This window comes from Jaculus jaculus, chromosome 1 (assembly GCF_020740685.1).
Source record: "Jaculus jaculus isolate mJacJac1 chromosome 1, mJacJac1.mat.Y.cur, whole genome shotgun sequence".
Classification (NCBI taxonomy): Eukaryota; Metazoa; Chordata; class Mammalia; order Rodentia; family Dipodidae; genus Jaculus; species Jaculus jaculus.
In genome coordinates, this window is record NC_059102.1 from 122,597,399 (window position 1) to 122,614,978 (window position 17,580).

Consider the following 17,580-nt stretch of genomic DNA (forward strand, 5'->3'; position numbering starts at 1 on the left):
AATCCAAATAGACAATATGAAAATAAATCATAAAACTAATTTCACTTCATTTTTTGCTTAATACACAAAAGTTGCATAAAATCCAATTGCTTTTAAACATAGTTTAAAGAAATAGTAAAGATCCTCAAGATTTATATAACTTTTAATAACTATTTCTAACAAAGAGCAAAAAATGGCAATATCATCTGAATGAACTTTGCACCACTTCAGGTGTAAGTATTATAAAACAATGAACACCAGCAGTCACTAACTACATCAATAGGCAAATCAGAAAGATTTATTACAGATATACTTTAGATTATAAAATGTTTAAATATAAAAAAAAAGTCACCTCTTTATATTCGTTGATTAGTTTAGTGAGGCCATTCAAAAGCATTGGACCTAATGGCTTAATCTTGATTTCTGGACAGCTTTGAAAGAAATACACAAAGAACAATAAGATCTATAATCTTTTCAGATGATTGTTAAAAAATTACAGACAAGTGAAATAATTAATATACAAAAACTAAACATTTCTAAGATGAACAAACATGCTTGTTTTCTAGGTAAGAGGTTTAGGGGATATACTGAAACCACTTACAGCTAAAATGGTTCAGAATACTTACGTTATACAAATGTGATGTACAAACTGAAGAGATAATGTTCTTAACTTTGAATTTGTATTTGTACCAAAAAGTCCATCATACACCACCTATTTAAAAAAGGGAGAAAGCCAAGGACACCAATTAACAAAACAAACAATCTACCATTTTTAAGTAGTGGTTAGGATCCAACAGCAGACTTTGGGCACTATACCTTGCTCTTCAAAATTAACGCAATTCTATTTTTATAATGACAAACACTAGCTAACCAACTTAGAAAGCCAATTAATAGTCCCTACCAATAGTCTGTGATATAACTAACACAATGACTTACCTCACAAGTCTATAAAACCTGTAGGTTACCTACCACTAGAGAGCAAGGATGAATTAACACCGCAGTGGGCCACCTCTGTGCTCATTCCATAACACACAGAGAACACTAGTAGACAAAGTCATTTAAAGAGAACTGGGTTTCTTGACTACATGTAGTCATTCAGAACAAATTATAATAAAAGCTTCACAGAAAATGTCAAAACCAAAGCATTCTCTAAGTGTGTAATCATGCTTCATGGATTGTATAAATCATGTCTAAAATACAAAAAAAAATGTACATCTCCAAGTCTTATGCAATATCCATCAAGTTCCAATATTAAATACCAGTTCTGAGGAAGAGGCAGGAAGATGGTAAGAAGTTCCAGGATAGTTTGGGTTACACAATGAGTTCCAGATCAGCCTCATTGACAGACTGAAACTCTGTCAAAAAAATAAACCATCCAAACCCCTCAAATGCTTCCTTTTTATAAGAAAGATCAACCTTACACTAAAAATTAAAAAAGCATATAGTGCTATTAAAGCTACTTGCAGTACTTGGCTCTTATTTAACAAATAACATGTGGGCTATAAACCAGCACTGAGTATTGGGTTTTATAACTGCTATCTATATTAGGCACTATAAGGTATATTTTAAAAATAAAATAAAACAGGGTACTAGAGGGATTGCTTAGTGGTTAGGGCACTCACCTACAAAGCCAAAGGACCCAGGTTCATTTCCCCAGGACCCACGTTAAGTCAGATGCACAAGATGGCACATTTGTCTAGAGTTGTGTGCAGTGGCTAGAGGCCCTGGTGCTCCAGGCCCCGCCCCTGCCCCCTCCCCCACCCCTCCCCAGCCCAATGAATCAAAATCGTAGTAGGAAGTTAATGAGATTAACTCTCTACATTAAAATTGAAAGAGGACAAAATGTAATCCAGTGCTATATTATTTGGATCTGGCTCTTTAACAACAATCAGATGTCATATTATATAGAACATAATAAGTTTAATAACTAGAATGCTGGCACTTCTGAAAATTAAAATATATGATCCACGTATGATATGTGAAGAATTGTTCAGTGTTGTTACATGTTCAGAACTGAGAAGCAGCCGGGTGTGGTGGCACACGCCTTTAATACCAGCACTCAGGAGGCACAGGTGGGAGGATCGCCATGAGTTCGAGGCCACCCTGAGAGTACATAGTGAATTCCAAGAAAGACTGGACCCTACCTTGAGAAAAACAGAAACTGAGGAGTGGTAGCACATGCCTACACAAAGGTACATCATGGTTAAGGCTCATCTGAATGACATGTCAAAGGACTATGAGACTGACAAGACAGGCAAAGAGAAGGGCAGGGCACACTACACAACAGTATGGTAATCCCAACATGAGAAATGAAATTAGAAATGGAAGAAAAAGAAGTTTCTGGATGACAATTTAAAATAATTAATTTTAGCTAGAATTATTTTCAAAACGTAAGCAACTAGAAATAATGTGTAAGCCTATATAGAAAGCATAAGGATATTTGGTTCAAAAACTACAGCAATTCATTGTGAAATATCATCTAAGTCAAAGTTATCAAGACACTACCTGGAAATGGTGCTAGCAGATTGATATCTAACAAGCCCTTAGCAATTTTATATTTAAGAAAACAGTGTGAAATTATTAAAATGTATCTCCTATACATACACCAGGCACTAGAAATTAAATGTTTAACATCTGAAGGATAAAACAACTCATTATGCCAATCAAATATATCAACCTACCTCCTGAACTTCCATTAACACAGTTCTTTCTCTGATTAAATAGGAATTTGTACCAATCATCCATTTTTAATTTGGAAAACACAAATTACCTGAATGTTAGCTGGGAACGTTTCAGCAGCTTGCCGAGAACGAAGGAGATGGGGAACAATCTTTAACTTGACTCTGGTACTAACTGGATCCCTTTTCAGCTCTGGTTTCAAAACTGCTCCCTGTGGGGAATACATTTAATTCTATCTCAACATTTCAAAATTATTTATTACTTTCATCCTTAAAAAAAATTACTGAAAGACTCCAAAAAAAAAAAAAGCTCTTACTTTTATCAGTATAATTTATTAACAATTATTGGGCTAAAGAGTTGGCTAAGCAGTTAAGAGTGCTTCCTGTACAAGCATTAATGTCTGAGGAGTCCTGAGAGAACACTTAAGTTTGATTCCCAGTACCCACACAAATAGTTGGAAGTGACCATGTAATCCAAGTCCCATATAGGAGTAGAGACCCTGGAAAATCCAGAGCTCACAAAAAAAGCAAAGTGTAGGATCAATAACAGACTCCAGCTCAAAACAGGCAGAAGAGTGACGAAGTGGGACATGCAATGTTACATTCCACTCTAGACACCACATTTGAGCATACCCCATCACAGCTGAGTGCATGGAGTGCCACATGGGAATATAAACCCATGCATACACCACACATACAAACATCCCAATAAACACAAACACAAAAGCAAAAATAATTACATTAAATATTAAAACTTAAATTTTAAATCTTCCTGAACTCAGAAATATCAATAAATATGTATATAGTTCATAAGCAATAGCTATAAAAAAGTCATACTTTCTTCAAAAAAATTGCACTGATGAGATAACACTGTTATACTTTTTTAAGTATATTCAATATCCACCTTACTAGGAAAGAGAACTGGGCTCTTTCATATTACTTCTACATTAAATTTGCTATGATACACTCTTTTGGTTACAGTATATGTTAAAAGCTAGTTTGCAAAGACATGTAGTCAGGGAGAATTTTATCCTTTTCAAGTAACTGTAGAGCTGGAGAAATGACAACAGTTAAAGGCACCTGCTTTCAAGTAACCAAAACTTAATAATTAAGGTTTTTGTTGTTGTTGTTGTTGTTGTTTTTCGAGGTAGGGTCTAACTCTGGTCCAGTCTGACCTGGAATTAACTCTATCATCTCAGGGTGGCCTTGAACTCATGGCAATCCTCCTATCTCTGCTGGGATTTAAAGGCATGTGCCACCATGCCCAGCTCAATAATTAAGGGTTTTAAAGGTTAGTTGCAATTAGGAGTTTAAACCAAATTGACAAGCTCTTGTATAAATTGTTAAACTAAATTCCATTGTCTTAGACTTTGGATTTCCTCGTTGGCTTATATGCTTCTGTAACATCACTGGTCATCTGGAAAATATTGTCTAAGTTGTGCAAATGTTTCATCATAAAACACATCCATATATTTTCACAAAAAATATTCATATCAGCACCAGTCTCTTCAAAAAAAAAAAAAAAAGCACTGCTAAGCTATTCAATCACTGTGGTGAATTCAAATTTCCCACAATACTAATGTTCTCCTTGAAAGTTCAATTTTTATCATACCCCCAAATTCCATGATAGTCAAATGACAGTATCCACAGAGCTTTACTAAAACATAGCCATGCCCAGTCACTTATATATTACCTACTGCTTCTGTCATGTTACAGAAGAACTGAGCAGTTGCAGCCAGTCTGCCATGCCTATGTCTATAAACATTTACAGAAAAAGTCTGCTGATCCCTCACCCAATATTTATCTTTATTATTTATCCACCTGAATTGTAAATACTAGATCTCATAAACTAAACTCCCAAACATTTAATCCACAGACTAGTATAGCTTATAAACTAGTATATCATAAAACATATGTTCAACTTTAATCAAACCAACTCAGATAAAATGTACAAGTTCATGTCAACAAATTGTCTTTTATGCTATTGTAAGACTGTATCAAAACAACCTACCTCTTTTGTCTTCAGTGGTATGTCCCCAAGGTATACTTTGTACATCTTACTAATGATGGCAGGATTATTCCAGTCAATTAAACTATGGAAAGATTCAATACAGGTACAAAATGTCAGGAATACACAAATGACAAGGGCAACTGATACTCTGGAAGCAAGGAGACTATAAAAGGACTATTATCCTTTATAGTTAGCTTTAAAAATTACAAATCACACATTTCATTTATTCCACCTTGATTCAAAAGATTTAGTGTGTACAATATCCCAATTTGGCACCACCAAAAAAAAAAAAAAAAAACTGGATGGGGTTCCTACAGAGAGCCTCAGGACCAATAACAGAGAACACTTCAACACAGTAAGCTATATTGCACTGGTTCAAAAAGTGCTAGGCAGTAGTTAATTATTTGGTGATTCAAGTGATAAGCAATAACAAATAGTTATGCCTTCAAGCCACACCCTGGAAACAGGCAACCTACTGTATTTTTCTAATATGTTGTTTGACTAAAAGCATCACCAACTTGTCTACCAACACACACTGTAGCCTCAGTATTTAATTTTTTTCAGAGCACTAATGGTGCCCTTCGTCACTGAGACCCAGTTGGGACCTAGAACACGGTAAATTAGGATACAGAGTGATTGGACATAATTATCCATCCCGACCCATAACCTTAGTGGGCCTCATCCAGTCATTTTATAAACCTAGAAATAATGAAATCCTACATTGAGGTACCCCCACATAACTATGTCTCTGACTTTTAACACTGACTCTATTTTCAAACCATACTATATTTCTTTTTCTTTTTCTTTTCCTTTTTTGTTGTTGTTCTGTGGCTCTAAACCAAGCTGACCTGGAACTATGTAGTCCCAGATTGGCCTTGAACTCACAGTGATCCTACTATCTCTACCTTCCAAGTGCTGGGATTGTAAGTGTTCATCCCCACACCCAGCAAACCTGCCCCTCCACACACACACATATACACACACTCTGCCACCCCCCCAGGTAGGGTTTCACTCTAGCTAGGTTGACCTAGAATACTATGTGGTCTCAGAGTGGCCTTGAACTCACCACAATCCTCCTTCTTCTGCTCCTGAGTGCAGGCATTAAAGTTGTGCACCACCATGCCAAGCTTGTATTTCTAAAAGCACACTTGTTATGCTGCTTTAACTGCTTTTCTAGTCCATCTCTTCTATGGCTTTATCCATCTGCCTCTTCAATACCTATCCACAATATCACTGTTCTCAAAAACATCTACAACTCAATTTAGTTACTACTTATTCATCCTTTCTCAGATGATTGTTAATTAATCCTCAAGTACCACCACTGCTTCCTTTTTATAAAACTTAAGGCTTAGAAATTTTCAGAAAGTACATAAATACTTTACTAAAACAACTAACTGTTTAGTTATGACTAACCAATGAAGATGATTTTCACTGTTCCTTTAATTTTGGCCCTATCCATCTTTCATGTTTGAGTTTTTAACTATATATTTGCTAAAAAATGCAGAAAATAATGTAGTAAAAAAGTTTCCTTATAAACTGAACAATTTTTTTCGTGGTTTTTCAAGGTAGGGTCTCACTCTAGCCCAGGCTGACCTAGAATTCACTATCGAGTCTCAAGGTGGCCTCGAACTGACGGCAATCCTCCTACCTCTGCCTCCCAAGTGCTGGGATTAAAAGAGTGTGCCACCACACCTAGCTGAACAATATCTTTTTTAATGTTTTTTATTTATTTATTTTGAGAGGGGGAGAGAAAAAGCAGATAGAGAATGGGCACATCAGAGCCTCTAACCACTGCAAACAAATTCCAGACTCAGGAGCCACCTTGTGCATCTGGCTTACACGGATCTTGGGAAATGAACCTGGATCCTTTGGATTTGCAACAAGTGCCTAACTGCTACGCTATCTCTCCAGCCCGTTTAAAATACTTTTATCTATTTGCAAGCAGAGAAAGAGAAAGATAGAAAATGGATAAGCCAGGGCCTCTCACCATCTCAAACAAACTCCATGCACAACTTTCTGCATCTGCCTTTACGTGGGTACTAGGGAATCCCAAAACCCACATAAAGGCTTAGCATGGTAATGCAAACTTGCAATCCAAGTGCTGGGGAGGAGATGAAAACAAGTACATGAGACTGGTTACTTAGCTAGTCTAGCTCAATCAGTGAGCCCCATGTTCAGTCAGAGACCCTGTATCAAAAAAATAAAGTAAAAGAGGAACTAAAGAAGGCCCCAACATCTACCTCTGGCCTCCATAAAAATACAAACATACATACACAGAATTGCACATATATTCACACATAGAATAAATTATGAGAAATATTTGATTTCTATAGCTACTTTATATACTTATATACGCAGGGTCATATAAAAATTTCTCAAACAGGCTGAGTTCAGTTCCCCAGAACACCCATGTAAAGCAGATGTAGATGCACAAGGTGGTGCACATTCTGGAGTTTGCATCAGCTGGAGACCTGACATGCCCATTCTCTCTTCTTCCCTCCCTCCCCCCCAAAAAAGGTAAACTAAAACATTTTTTTAAATTTCCCTATTACTGAAGACTCCACATACTTGGGCTGCAAGGCCACTGAGAAATCCTACTGGAACTGAGCTGAAAACCTCCTCCACATAGACCAGCTGGCAGAAAGCTCGAAGAAGCCATTCCGCATGCAGTTCAATGGGGGAGAGAGAAATCACCAGTGAAGATAACCAACAGTGGACACTGCAAGTCTTAAATTTTGCCAGCCAGGCCAAATGAACCAACAGGTGCAATAGTGGCACATCTGTCATGATGGAAACCAACTGCCCTCTAATTGGACTAGAGGCCTGCTCCATGGGAAGGAATACATCCCTGATACTGAAAATTTAAAACAGGGGTAGTCATGAGCCCTAGAGGTATAAGTGCTGCTGTCTGGCTACATGTATATACTAAGGTTATCAAACTGCCCAGTAAACACTTCTCTTAATGTTCATACCCATATATTAATGCTACTCTCACTTTTGGTAAAGAACCTTCTCTTTTCAGATGGCAGTGACCTTGGGATGACTCAGAAGGCATCATGGTGCTGGAAAGAAGTGACAGGAATGCTCAGCACTGAAATATCTCTATCAGACCTTCCAAGGCTCAGGGTCTATTGCGGAAGAGGTGGAGGAAAGAATGTAAGAGCCAAAGGAAGTGTAGGACTCCTTACAACGTGCTCCCCCCAGACACAGAATGGCCTGGATATCCATGACCTCACAGTGCCTGACACTACCTACACAAGACCATCATAAGAGGAGGAAACAATCATGAAATCAAAATAAAAGAGAGACTGACTGAGAGGGGGAGGGACATGATGGAGAATGGAGTTTCATAGGGGGAAGTGAGGGGAGGGAGGGCATTACCATGGGATATTGTTTACAATCATGGAAATTGTTAATTTAAAAATTCCCAATAAAAAGGGATCACAAGTGAAAAAATTTAATTAATACCACTGCATGCTACCTCACAAGCCCTCTAGCAGCAATCTATTTCTAGCTACCACCACTGTTCACCCACACATTTCAATGGATAAATTATGACCTCGTTAAGTTCATTTCCTTATTTTATTACACTATCTTCTACTGGAAAAGTCCTATGCATTCAATATGTATAATGTGCTATGACACTTTCCAATACACTATCTTTGAACATGTTACAATAAAACATAAACATTAAAATAAATGCCAAAGAAAATAAATTCAATTTGCTGGACATGGTGGTACAGGCCTATAACCCCAGCTTTCAGCATGCAGAAGCAGAACAACAGAGAGTTTAAGGTCAGCCTGGTCTATGTAGCATCTAAAAATAAATAGACAAACAAGCAGATAGATAAATACACTGTTGGTAGGTAGGTAGGTAGGCAGGCAGGCTGGTTGGTTGGTTGATAAGAGGTCTGGAAAGAAGGCTCAGCAGTTTGGTACACTTCCTGCACCATCCTGAGGGTCTGAGGGGGCCTGAGACCACCTGAGTTCAAATTCCCAAAACCCATGTGAAACAACTAGGGGTGGCCATGCACATCTGTAACCCCAGTTCTTGGGGGGAGAAGAGAGAGCAGAGACTTGAAAATCACCAGGGCTCATAAATAGAAAGCTCTGACATCAGTAGAAGACTCCATAGCAAAGAAAAACAAGTGAGTCATGGAAGAGGAAACCTAATGGTCACCTCCAGCTGCTACAGACAAACCCCATGGGGATAAGCCACAGGTGAGCACACAGGGTGCTGCATTAGTACACACATGTACATACACCACACACACCCCACCATACATCTACACACATGCCAAAAGTAGTACATACATAATACAACATGATTTCACTGCTTGCTGCTTTTAGAGAGCAGGTCTCACTATGTATCTAAAGCTGACTTTGAATTCATCTCCCAAATGCTGGGATTATAGACATAAGCCATTAATGCCTTACTTGATTTTGCATTTTTAACTAAATATATCCATTTTTATGTTTTTCTTCAGCCTATGTCATTTTTCAATTTTACATTCAACATAATATGACATTCTGTACTCTACTTGATTAATGTACCATTACTTGGAGGGAAACTTACATGTTGTTACATGATTTTTATAATTATTTTTAATTCTTATTGACAGATATATGATAATCCATCAAGACATATATACAAATATATTCCTATTATAGAAAAGTCAGGGCTGGAGAAATGGCTTAGCAATTACAGCACTTGTCAGCAAAGCCAAAAGACCCAGGCTTGATTCCCGTGTACCCACATAAAGCCAGAATCACAAAGTGGTGCATGAGTCTGAACTTTGCCTGCAGTGACTAGAGGTCTGGGCACACCTATTCTCTTTATCCCTATCTGCCTCTTTCTCTCTCTAATAAAAAAATAAACTGAGGAGCTGAAGACATGATCCTGTGGTTAAGACACTTGCCTCCAAAGCCAAAAGACCCAGGTTTGATTGTCCATCTGGCTTGAAATGGGTACTAGGGAAAGTGGTACATACATTTGGAGTTCATTTGTAGCAACTGGCAGCCCTAGCATGCTCATTCTCTCTGTCTCTCTTCTATCTCTCTCTGCGTACAAATAAATAAATAAAAATATTTGAAAATAAACAATTGATTAAAGAAACTCATTATGCTTTTATTTTTTAACAACTATAGAAATGATATAATGATTAAATCTCTAACATTTTCTAAATAGCATTTTATTCTTTTGAATGATTTTAAGATCAGTTCTCAGAAGTTTTGGATAAGAACACAAATATTTTTATGATTCACTTATTTCAACTGGCTCCAAAGAGTTATTTCAATTTAAAATAACAATCAGCAGGGGCGGAAGAGATGGCTTAGCAATTAATGGCATTTGCTTGCAAAGCCTGCTGGCCTGGACTCAATTCCCCAGTACCCATGTAAAGCTAGATACACAAAGTGGCACCTGCATCTGGAGTTCATCTGCACTGACAGGAGGCCCTGGTACATCCATTCTCTCCTTCCTTGACCCCCCACCCCAGTCTATTCGCCTAGTTCTGTCTCTCAAATAAATTTTTTTAATATTTTATTTTTATTCATTAGAGTGAGAAAGAGAGAAGGAAAGAGAGGGGAGAGAATGGGCATACATGGGCCTCCAGCTACTGAAAACAAACTCCAGAGGCATGTGTCACCTTCTGCATCTGGCTTATGTGAGTCCTGGGGAATCAAACTTGGGTCATTTGGCTTTGCGAGCAAGTACCTTAAGCACTAAGCCATCTCTCCAATCCAATAAAGTATTTTTTTTAATACAGCAATCATCAGAATATAAGAAAAGCAGCTTCAAGAGAAATTTAATGGACTTATGACCTGCTATGTAATTTTAACTATTAAGCCATCTCTCCAGCCTCCTGCTACATAATTATTTACCACTGGGTACAAGCTGATAGATCACTACCTTGTTTTTTCATTGATTTATCTTTCACATACAGAATGTGAATAAGGCTTTATTCAGCAATTTTTTTCTATGAACCTAAATTCCAAAATATATACATGTTCTTTGTTAAAAGAATCTCAATTGGTTTGAAACAGACATAAAATAAAAGTTAGTAACTTGGGCTGGAGAGATGGCTTAGCGGTTAAGCGCTTGCCTATGAAGCCTAAGAACCCCGGTTCGAGGCTCAGTTCCCCAGGTCCCACGTTAGCCAGATGCACAAGGGGGCGCACGCGTCTGGAGTTCGTTTGCAGAGGCTGGAAGCCCTGGCGCGCCCATTCCCTCTCTCTCCCTCTATCTGTCTTTCTCTCTGTGTCTGTCACTCTCAAATAAATAAATAAAATAAAAATTTTTAAAATGTTTTAAAAAAAAAAAAGTTAGTAACTTTATAGGTCTAACATTGTTTCTTAACATTGTCTCTAGTTCATTTACCTACCAGAAAATCTATGTATTGTAAAGACATTCCTAACCTACCCCAGTCTTAAGTTACACCTTCAAACAGCTTCATTTCTTTACCTTTACACAAAAATTTTTGCTTCAATAAATATTATTTCCTTAAAAACTTGGTATATTTCAAAATTCCAAAAGTAAAATTTCACTTCATAAAAATCCTAAAAGAATAAATGTGTGAAGTTTACAGAAATTCGGCCTTTCAATTCTGAAAGCTTAACAAGGAAACAGTTACCTCTGCTTGCTTTTCAACTCCAGGTCTGCTGCTGTTGCCACGCTATGGCGTGTGTCACTAGAAGCAATCACCAGGTGGAGAACAGCTTCAAGTTCAGGCACCTGTTCAGCTTCTATGAATTTCACTATGCCCAATTTGCACTATAGATAAGTGAAGGGAAGGAGAAAAGGTGGTCAGAGAAAAAAGAATGCCTAATAAAAGTATCATTTAACATATCAATAGTCATAAACCAAGGATTAATATAATAGCAGCAGTACCTCCTACTTAGATTTACAATGTGCCAGAAGCTGAACTAAATCATAAATATTCATGATTTCATTTAACCCTCACAATCTCTGAGGTAGGTATTATTACAGGAAGTTTTCAGATAATGAAACTGAGTCAAGGCTTAAAAGATTAAGTAATACAGTAAGTGAAGAGGGCAGGACTCATACCCAAGTCTCTGACAAAAAACCATTATGATTCAGAGCCTCCCTACTCTGCGTGAAAAAGATTAAAAGTCTACATCTGCACCCTCCAGATAAGGTGGTATACTGAGAATAAAGTACTTTACAGATCTTAATGAGTCAAAACAACTGAACAACCCACATTACAGAGTTTTATTCTACTGTTAACATAAAAATTCTTGTCCTCTAAAAAAAAAAAAAAAAAGAGTATGCTTTAAACACACTTTAATCCAAATGCAATTCTAATCAAATATTCAATCTAACTAGCTGAAATGAAATAAATCTAAAGAGCCTGGAGGATGCTGAGATAGCTCAGTCAGTCATGTGCTTGCCTCACAAGCAAGAAGCTCTAAATCTAATGCCCAGAACTCACAAAAATAGTCAAGCATGGCGATGCTAGCTTATAATTCCAGCCCTGTGGAGGTTGGCACACCAGGTAGATCTTTTGGTTCAGTGGCCAGCCAATCTAGCCTACTTGATTAGCCCCAGACCACTTAGAGACTATGTCTGAAAAAAGGGCTGCCAGGGGGGTGAGCGGGGATGGAGTACTGCCTGAGGAATGACACCCAAACTTATCCTTTAGTCTCCACATATACATGCACACACAAATACACATGTACAGACACAAACACACAACATACTGGAAGGAGTCTAAATAGAATGTTATGCAATGTGAAGAAGCCACAAATTTCACTATAAATAATTCTAGGATAACTACACCTGAAAAGTAAAATGATCTTCACTTTTTTAAAACATAAAGGAGGACTGGAGAGATGGATTAACACTTAAGGTGTTTGCCTGCATAACTAAAGGGTGCCAGTTCAATTCTCCAAGACCCACGTAAGCCAGATACACAAGGAGGTGCATGCATCTGGAGTTCATTTACAATGGCTAGAGGCTCTGGCATGCCCATTCTCTCCCCTCTCCTCTTCTCTCTCTCTCTCTCTCTCTCTCTCTCTCTGCCTTTTTCTCTCAAATAAATAAAGATTTTAAAAATAAAGAAGGAAAGAATACAAGGGGTGGAAGGCTCTTTCGGGAAAGCTCATGCTGAGGAGGGTGTGGAGGAATGTCACAAAACTAATGATCAGTACCAAAGAAACCTTCCTCCCGGATAGTATTCTACAAGATATAACCCTCAATGAGGAGGAGGGGAGACCTAGACCAAAAAGACCTGTAGAAGGTGGAGAAAGTTTAACCATAAAACCATGGGCTCTGCCTGGTAAATCCCAGGGTCAGAAATAGGATGCTCCCTTCACAGTGAGCTGTTTGTCAGAGAGATACATGAGGTCCCCCAAACAATACAGGACATTGCAAAAACAAATGATTACTTGGCAGAGCCAAAAGGTAAGACCCTATTGCTGAAGACATCACAGCCTGTGGTCAAAGGACATCAAGGTAACAAGCTGGAACTGAAAGGGAAACCACCACCCTCCAGGCTAGCACTGCTCTTTCCAATGCTATGGGTGCTGCTGGGAAATAACAGTTGCCAACAGCATGAATAAGCAGGAGATCCTGCAAGATACAAAACCAACCAGCCAGGCAAGAAGTACACACCTGTGCAATAGTTGCACATAACCTATGCAGGTAATCAATTGTGGTGGTTTGATTCAGGTGTTCCCCATAAATGTAGATGTTCTGAATGCTAGCTTCCCAGATAATGGAGATTTGGGAATTAATGCCTCCTGAAGGCAGTGTATTGTTGGGGGTGGGCTTATGGGTATTATAGCCAGTTGCCCCTTGCCAGTGTTTGACACCCTCCCTTGTTGCTACTGTCCTCCTTATGTTGGCCAGCAGGTGATGTCTACTCTGTGCTCATGCTGCAGTTTTCCCCTGCTGTCATGGAGCTTCCCCTCAAGTCTGTAAGCCAAAATAAACCTTTTTTCCACAAGCTGCTCTTGGTCAGGTGTTTCCTGCTGGCAATGTGAACCTGATTGCAACAGTAAAGTTGGTACCAAGGAGCAGTGTCATTGCTGCTAGATACCTGACTGTGGCTTTTGGCCTTTTGGAGATGATTTTCAAGAGGAATGTAGAAGGATTTGAAAACTTGGCCTAAGAGATGCCTTGCAATGCTGTAAGTACAGTTTGATGGACTATTTTGGACACAGTTGAAAGACCTGAATGCAGTAAGAACTATGGACAGTGAGGTTTGGCTTATACGGGTAAGAAAGAGCTTTGCCTGGACTGGGCTAGAAGTAGTTTGTATGAAAGGCTTGCTATTATGCCTGTGTCCTGAGAACTTGTGCAGGGTTGTTTTGTGTAGAAATGGACTGTTGTAAGCAGAGGGATATGGCACAGAAAAATAAAATATTTGGGCTAAAACTGATGCCCATTAAACTGTACTTGTTAGAGATTACAACCATTGAGATTGGGCCATCTGGCCTGCATTAGGACAACAGGAAGAATACAGTTTTTGTGAAGGGGCCTGAATGCTGAAGGAGTGTCCTGTTCTTCAAAGTCTGCTTTATCCCCCCCACTAGATTTACAAACTGGCACTCCATCTGGTATTGTGGAGTATAAGAAATGCAGGAAACAAGAGGGTTATTGAATTTCAACCCAGCCTTGTGTTTTGGAAACAGCTATGGGCAGTGTGAAGCAGGTTTGCTGGGTTGACTGCATAGAGACCCAATGGAACCGTGAAGATGGACCATGGGTTGTAGAGTAGACCCAGTGGAGATGCCAGGGCCACAGGATGGCTGCCAAGGAGACCTGTCAGCCCCAAATGAAGTTTTCTAGGACTATGAGTAGCCTAGCTGGAGAGGCGGAATTGGAACTCCAGAGACTTGTTGCTGATTAGAATTATCAGACTTGGAGATTTGTCACTGATAGAATTGCTGAACTTGGAACTGCAGAGTTTGATGTTTGCCCTCGTTGTTTTAAATCTTGTATTGGTTGAATATTTCTTTGCTGTACCCAATGTCATCTGTTGCAATGTGAACGTTTAATCTGCATCATTATGGGTTTGGGGGGGATTTTTTTGATATTATGGCTCAGTTAAAAGACCTTGGATTATGGGGGTATTTGAACATCATTAGGATTGATAAAAACTATGGGGACTTTTAAAGTTGGACTAAATGCATTGTATTTTATATCGTGTATGTTTATCAGTTTATGGGGGCCAGGGGCAGAATGTGATACTTTGATTCAGGTGTCCCCCATAAGCTTAGATGTTCTGAAGGCCAGGTTCCCAGCTGATGGAGATTTTGGAATTAACACCTCCTGGAGACAGTAAATTTTGGGGCGATGGGCTTATGAGTATTATAGCCAGTTTTCCCTTGCCAGTGTTTGGCATACTCTCTTGTTGCTCTCATCCATCTGATATAGGCCAGAAGATAATGTCCACCCTCTGCTCATCCATCATTTTCCCCTGCCATCATGCAACTTCTCCTCAAATCTGTAAGCCAAAATGAACCTTTTTTTCTCACAAGCTGCTCTTGGTCAGGTGAACCTGATTGCAACACCAAATGTTCTCAGATTAGACAGAGATATGTTCAGCAGGGGAGAATTTATATCTGGAATTAGGAACCAAGTCAGATTACCATGAATAGGAAACCAATAAGACTCCAGAGAGAAACTCCACTGCTCTTTGCCTAAGTAGAGTGGGCATACACATCAGTAAGTCTCTCAAGTAACAATGTTTATCCCTTTTAATCCAAACTGTTTTCATGTTTGGTTGGAAAACCTGTTTTATCTTACCCATTGCAGAAAATACTGGGGAGATCCAAGATATACTACTACAAAAAGAACAAACAGCTGATTACCCATCAAGAGAAGGGTTGCCTCTAGCACAGGGCCCAGGAGACATTTCAGAAGTAGAGTCAGGAGTACTGCTCTCTGAAAACCAGTTCCAGGAAGATGGCACCAAACACCCAAATCTCATCAAAACATGATATACAAAAACTAGAGAATTCAACACTAAATCAGATTTCTAACATGGCAGTTAAGGTTGAGGGAAGACTGCAGAAGAAGGGGTGGGAAGATTCTAAGAGCCTTGGGGTTGGGGTGATTAGCCTGAGGCCCCATCTCCCTCCCCACAGAAACTGAGGCTTTCATGACCAAACATGGAATACCAATAAGCCCACTGAGGAAAGCCCCCAGTGAAATAAGGTTGAAGGAGAGGGAATATAAACATATAACCTTTTATAATAAAAATAAAAATCAGGGCTGGAGAGATTGCTTAGTGGTTAAGGCGTTTGCCTGCAAAGCCAAAGGACCCTGGTTCAATTCCCCAGGACCCACGTTAGCCAGATGTACAAGGGGGCACACACATCTGGAGTTTGTTTGCAGTGGCTGGAGGCCCTGGCATGCCCATTCTCACTCTCTATCTGCCTCTTTCTCTGTCAAATAAATAAATAAAAATCAATAAAAAATTTTAAAAAATAAAAATAAATGACATAATGGTTCTCACATATATAAATTGGGATAAAGCTCACAGTTATTAAACAAGAAAAGAATTTTAAAATTTAATGGAAAAGGATGTCAATTTAAAAGATTCCATTAGGTCAAGATGGCATCCTCCTAACCACACTTCAGCTCCTGGGGTAGAATCAGGCAAGATCTGTGGAGCTCCAGTGTGAGTAGGTCTTAGCTGACTTCACATGAGAGGGCACAAAGAGGGCACAGTTGGGAATCTGCTGATTGCCACACTTTCAGGTAACCCACTAGAGCCCCAGGACCTCTCAACCACCCATCCCTGCCACTCTGCCCCTGACCAGGTTTCCTGTTCCACTACATACAGGCTCTGCCAACAGGGGCTCACGTGCCATCCCTCGCTTCCACCATCCAACCACCAGCCCATGCCATCCCCTTTCTCCCAGAAGATGCACCACTCCTTCTGTCTGGGACCCTCACGTACTGCTGTTTGTGCCCACAAATACTTCCTTGCCTCAGAGGCCCCTCTACTGCAGCTAACCCAGGGCTGGCTCCCATAGAAGGCTCCATAGACAGAGAGCCCATGGTCCACTTGCACTCTGCTCTCCTGCTGTGCTTCCTTGTCTTGCCTCCTTGGTGGACTAGCCTTCAGGCTACCTCCCCCTGCTCACAAACCCTCACACCATGTGTTGCCTACCCTGGAGTATGCCCCTTAGCCACTGCCCCTTTCTCCCCCACACCAGCCAACTCCCTGATACTGCTTGGTCTGTGAAAGGACTCCAGTAAACCCCATCATCTCTAGAATACCCTACCCCCACTTCCAGTGACTTCTTGGGGCATCATATCAGCTCCAGAAGGGGAACATAGAAAAAATGCAATTTCCTGGGAGAACAAGTAAGTCCTCCATAACCTGTCCACCTAAGTTCAATAGGAGAGCAAGGGCAAGTGCTACAGTGCCAGAGCCACAGTCAAGACACAGCTGAGGCCATGTCCAAGGGAGCCCAGACCTCCAATCCCATCTTTGGTAGTAAGCACCAGTCAAGAGTTGCTGCTGGTTCACTTACCCCTTCACAACCTGCACATCCCAAAATACAAAGCCATCATTGGCCTATTCTAGTCAAACATAAAGGGGAACACTCACTGAAGACACTACATGGGAAAGCATCTGCTTGCTCCTTAATTAAATAAGATGTGCAATCCACAACACAAAAGAAACAACATGAAACATCAAATGTAGTACCTCCAACAATACTGCCTAGTAACACAAAAGAAGTCTCCAATGAAAACATAAAGGAGACAACAGGAATACGAAAAACTAAATTAATATAAGATATGTGACCCGGGTCAAACTAATGGCAGAACTGGCAGCAAATCAACAACAACAACAAAAAAAAAAATCACATAAATGAAATCCACACAGCTGTCTTCACTAGGCTGAGCCTAACGCACAAAATCCAGAAAGACCT

The 17,580-nt window shown here is 39.6% G+C and overlaps 1 protein-coding gene across 4 annotated transcripts in view; it reads right to left on the minus strand.

The window, feature by feature from the left end:
- The window catches only part of Ecpas (Ecm29 proteasome adaptor and scaffold), a 154,344-nt gene that overhangs the window by 65,451 nt on the left and 71,313 nt on the right, over positions 1–17,580 (minus strand). For all 4 annotated transcript variants that reach the window (XM_045146666.1, XM_045146662.1, XM_045146650.1 and 1 more), the window contains 5 exons: positions 11,301–11,440; positions 4,669–4,750; positions 2,750–2,869; positions 606–691; positions 332–410 (listed from right to left, as the gene is read on the minus strand). In XM_045146666.1, coding sequence (XP_045002601.1) covers positions 332–410; positions 606–691; positions 2,750–2,869; positions 4,669–4,750; positions 11,301–11,440 — 507 coding nt within the window. The remainder of the gene's footprint in view (positions 1–331; positions 411–605; positions 692–2,749; positions 2,870–4,668; positions 4,751–11,300; positions 11,441–17,580) is intronic.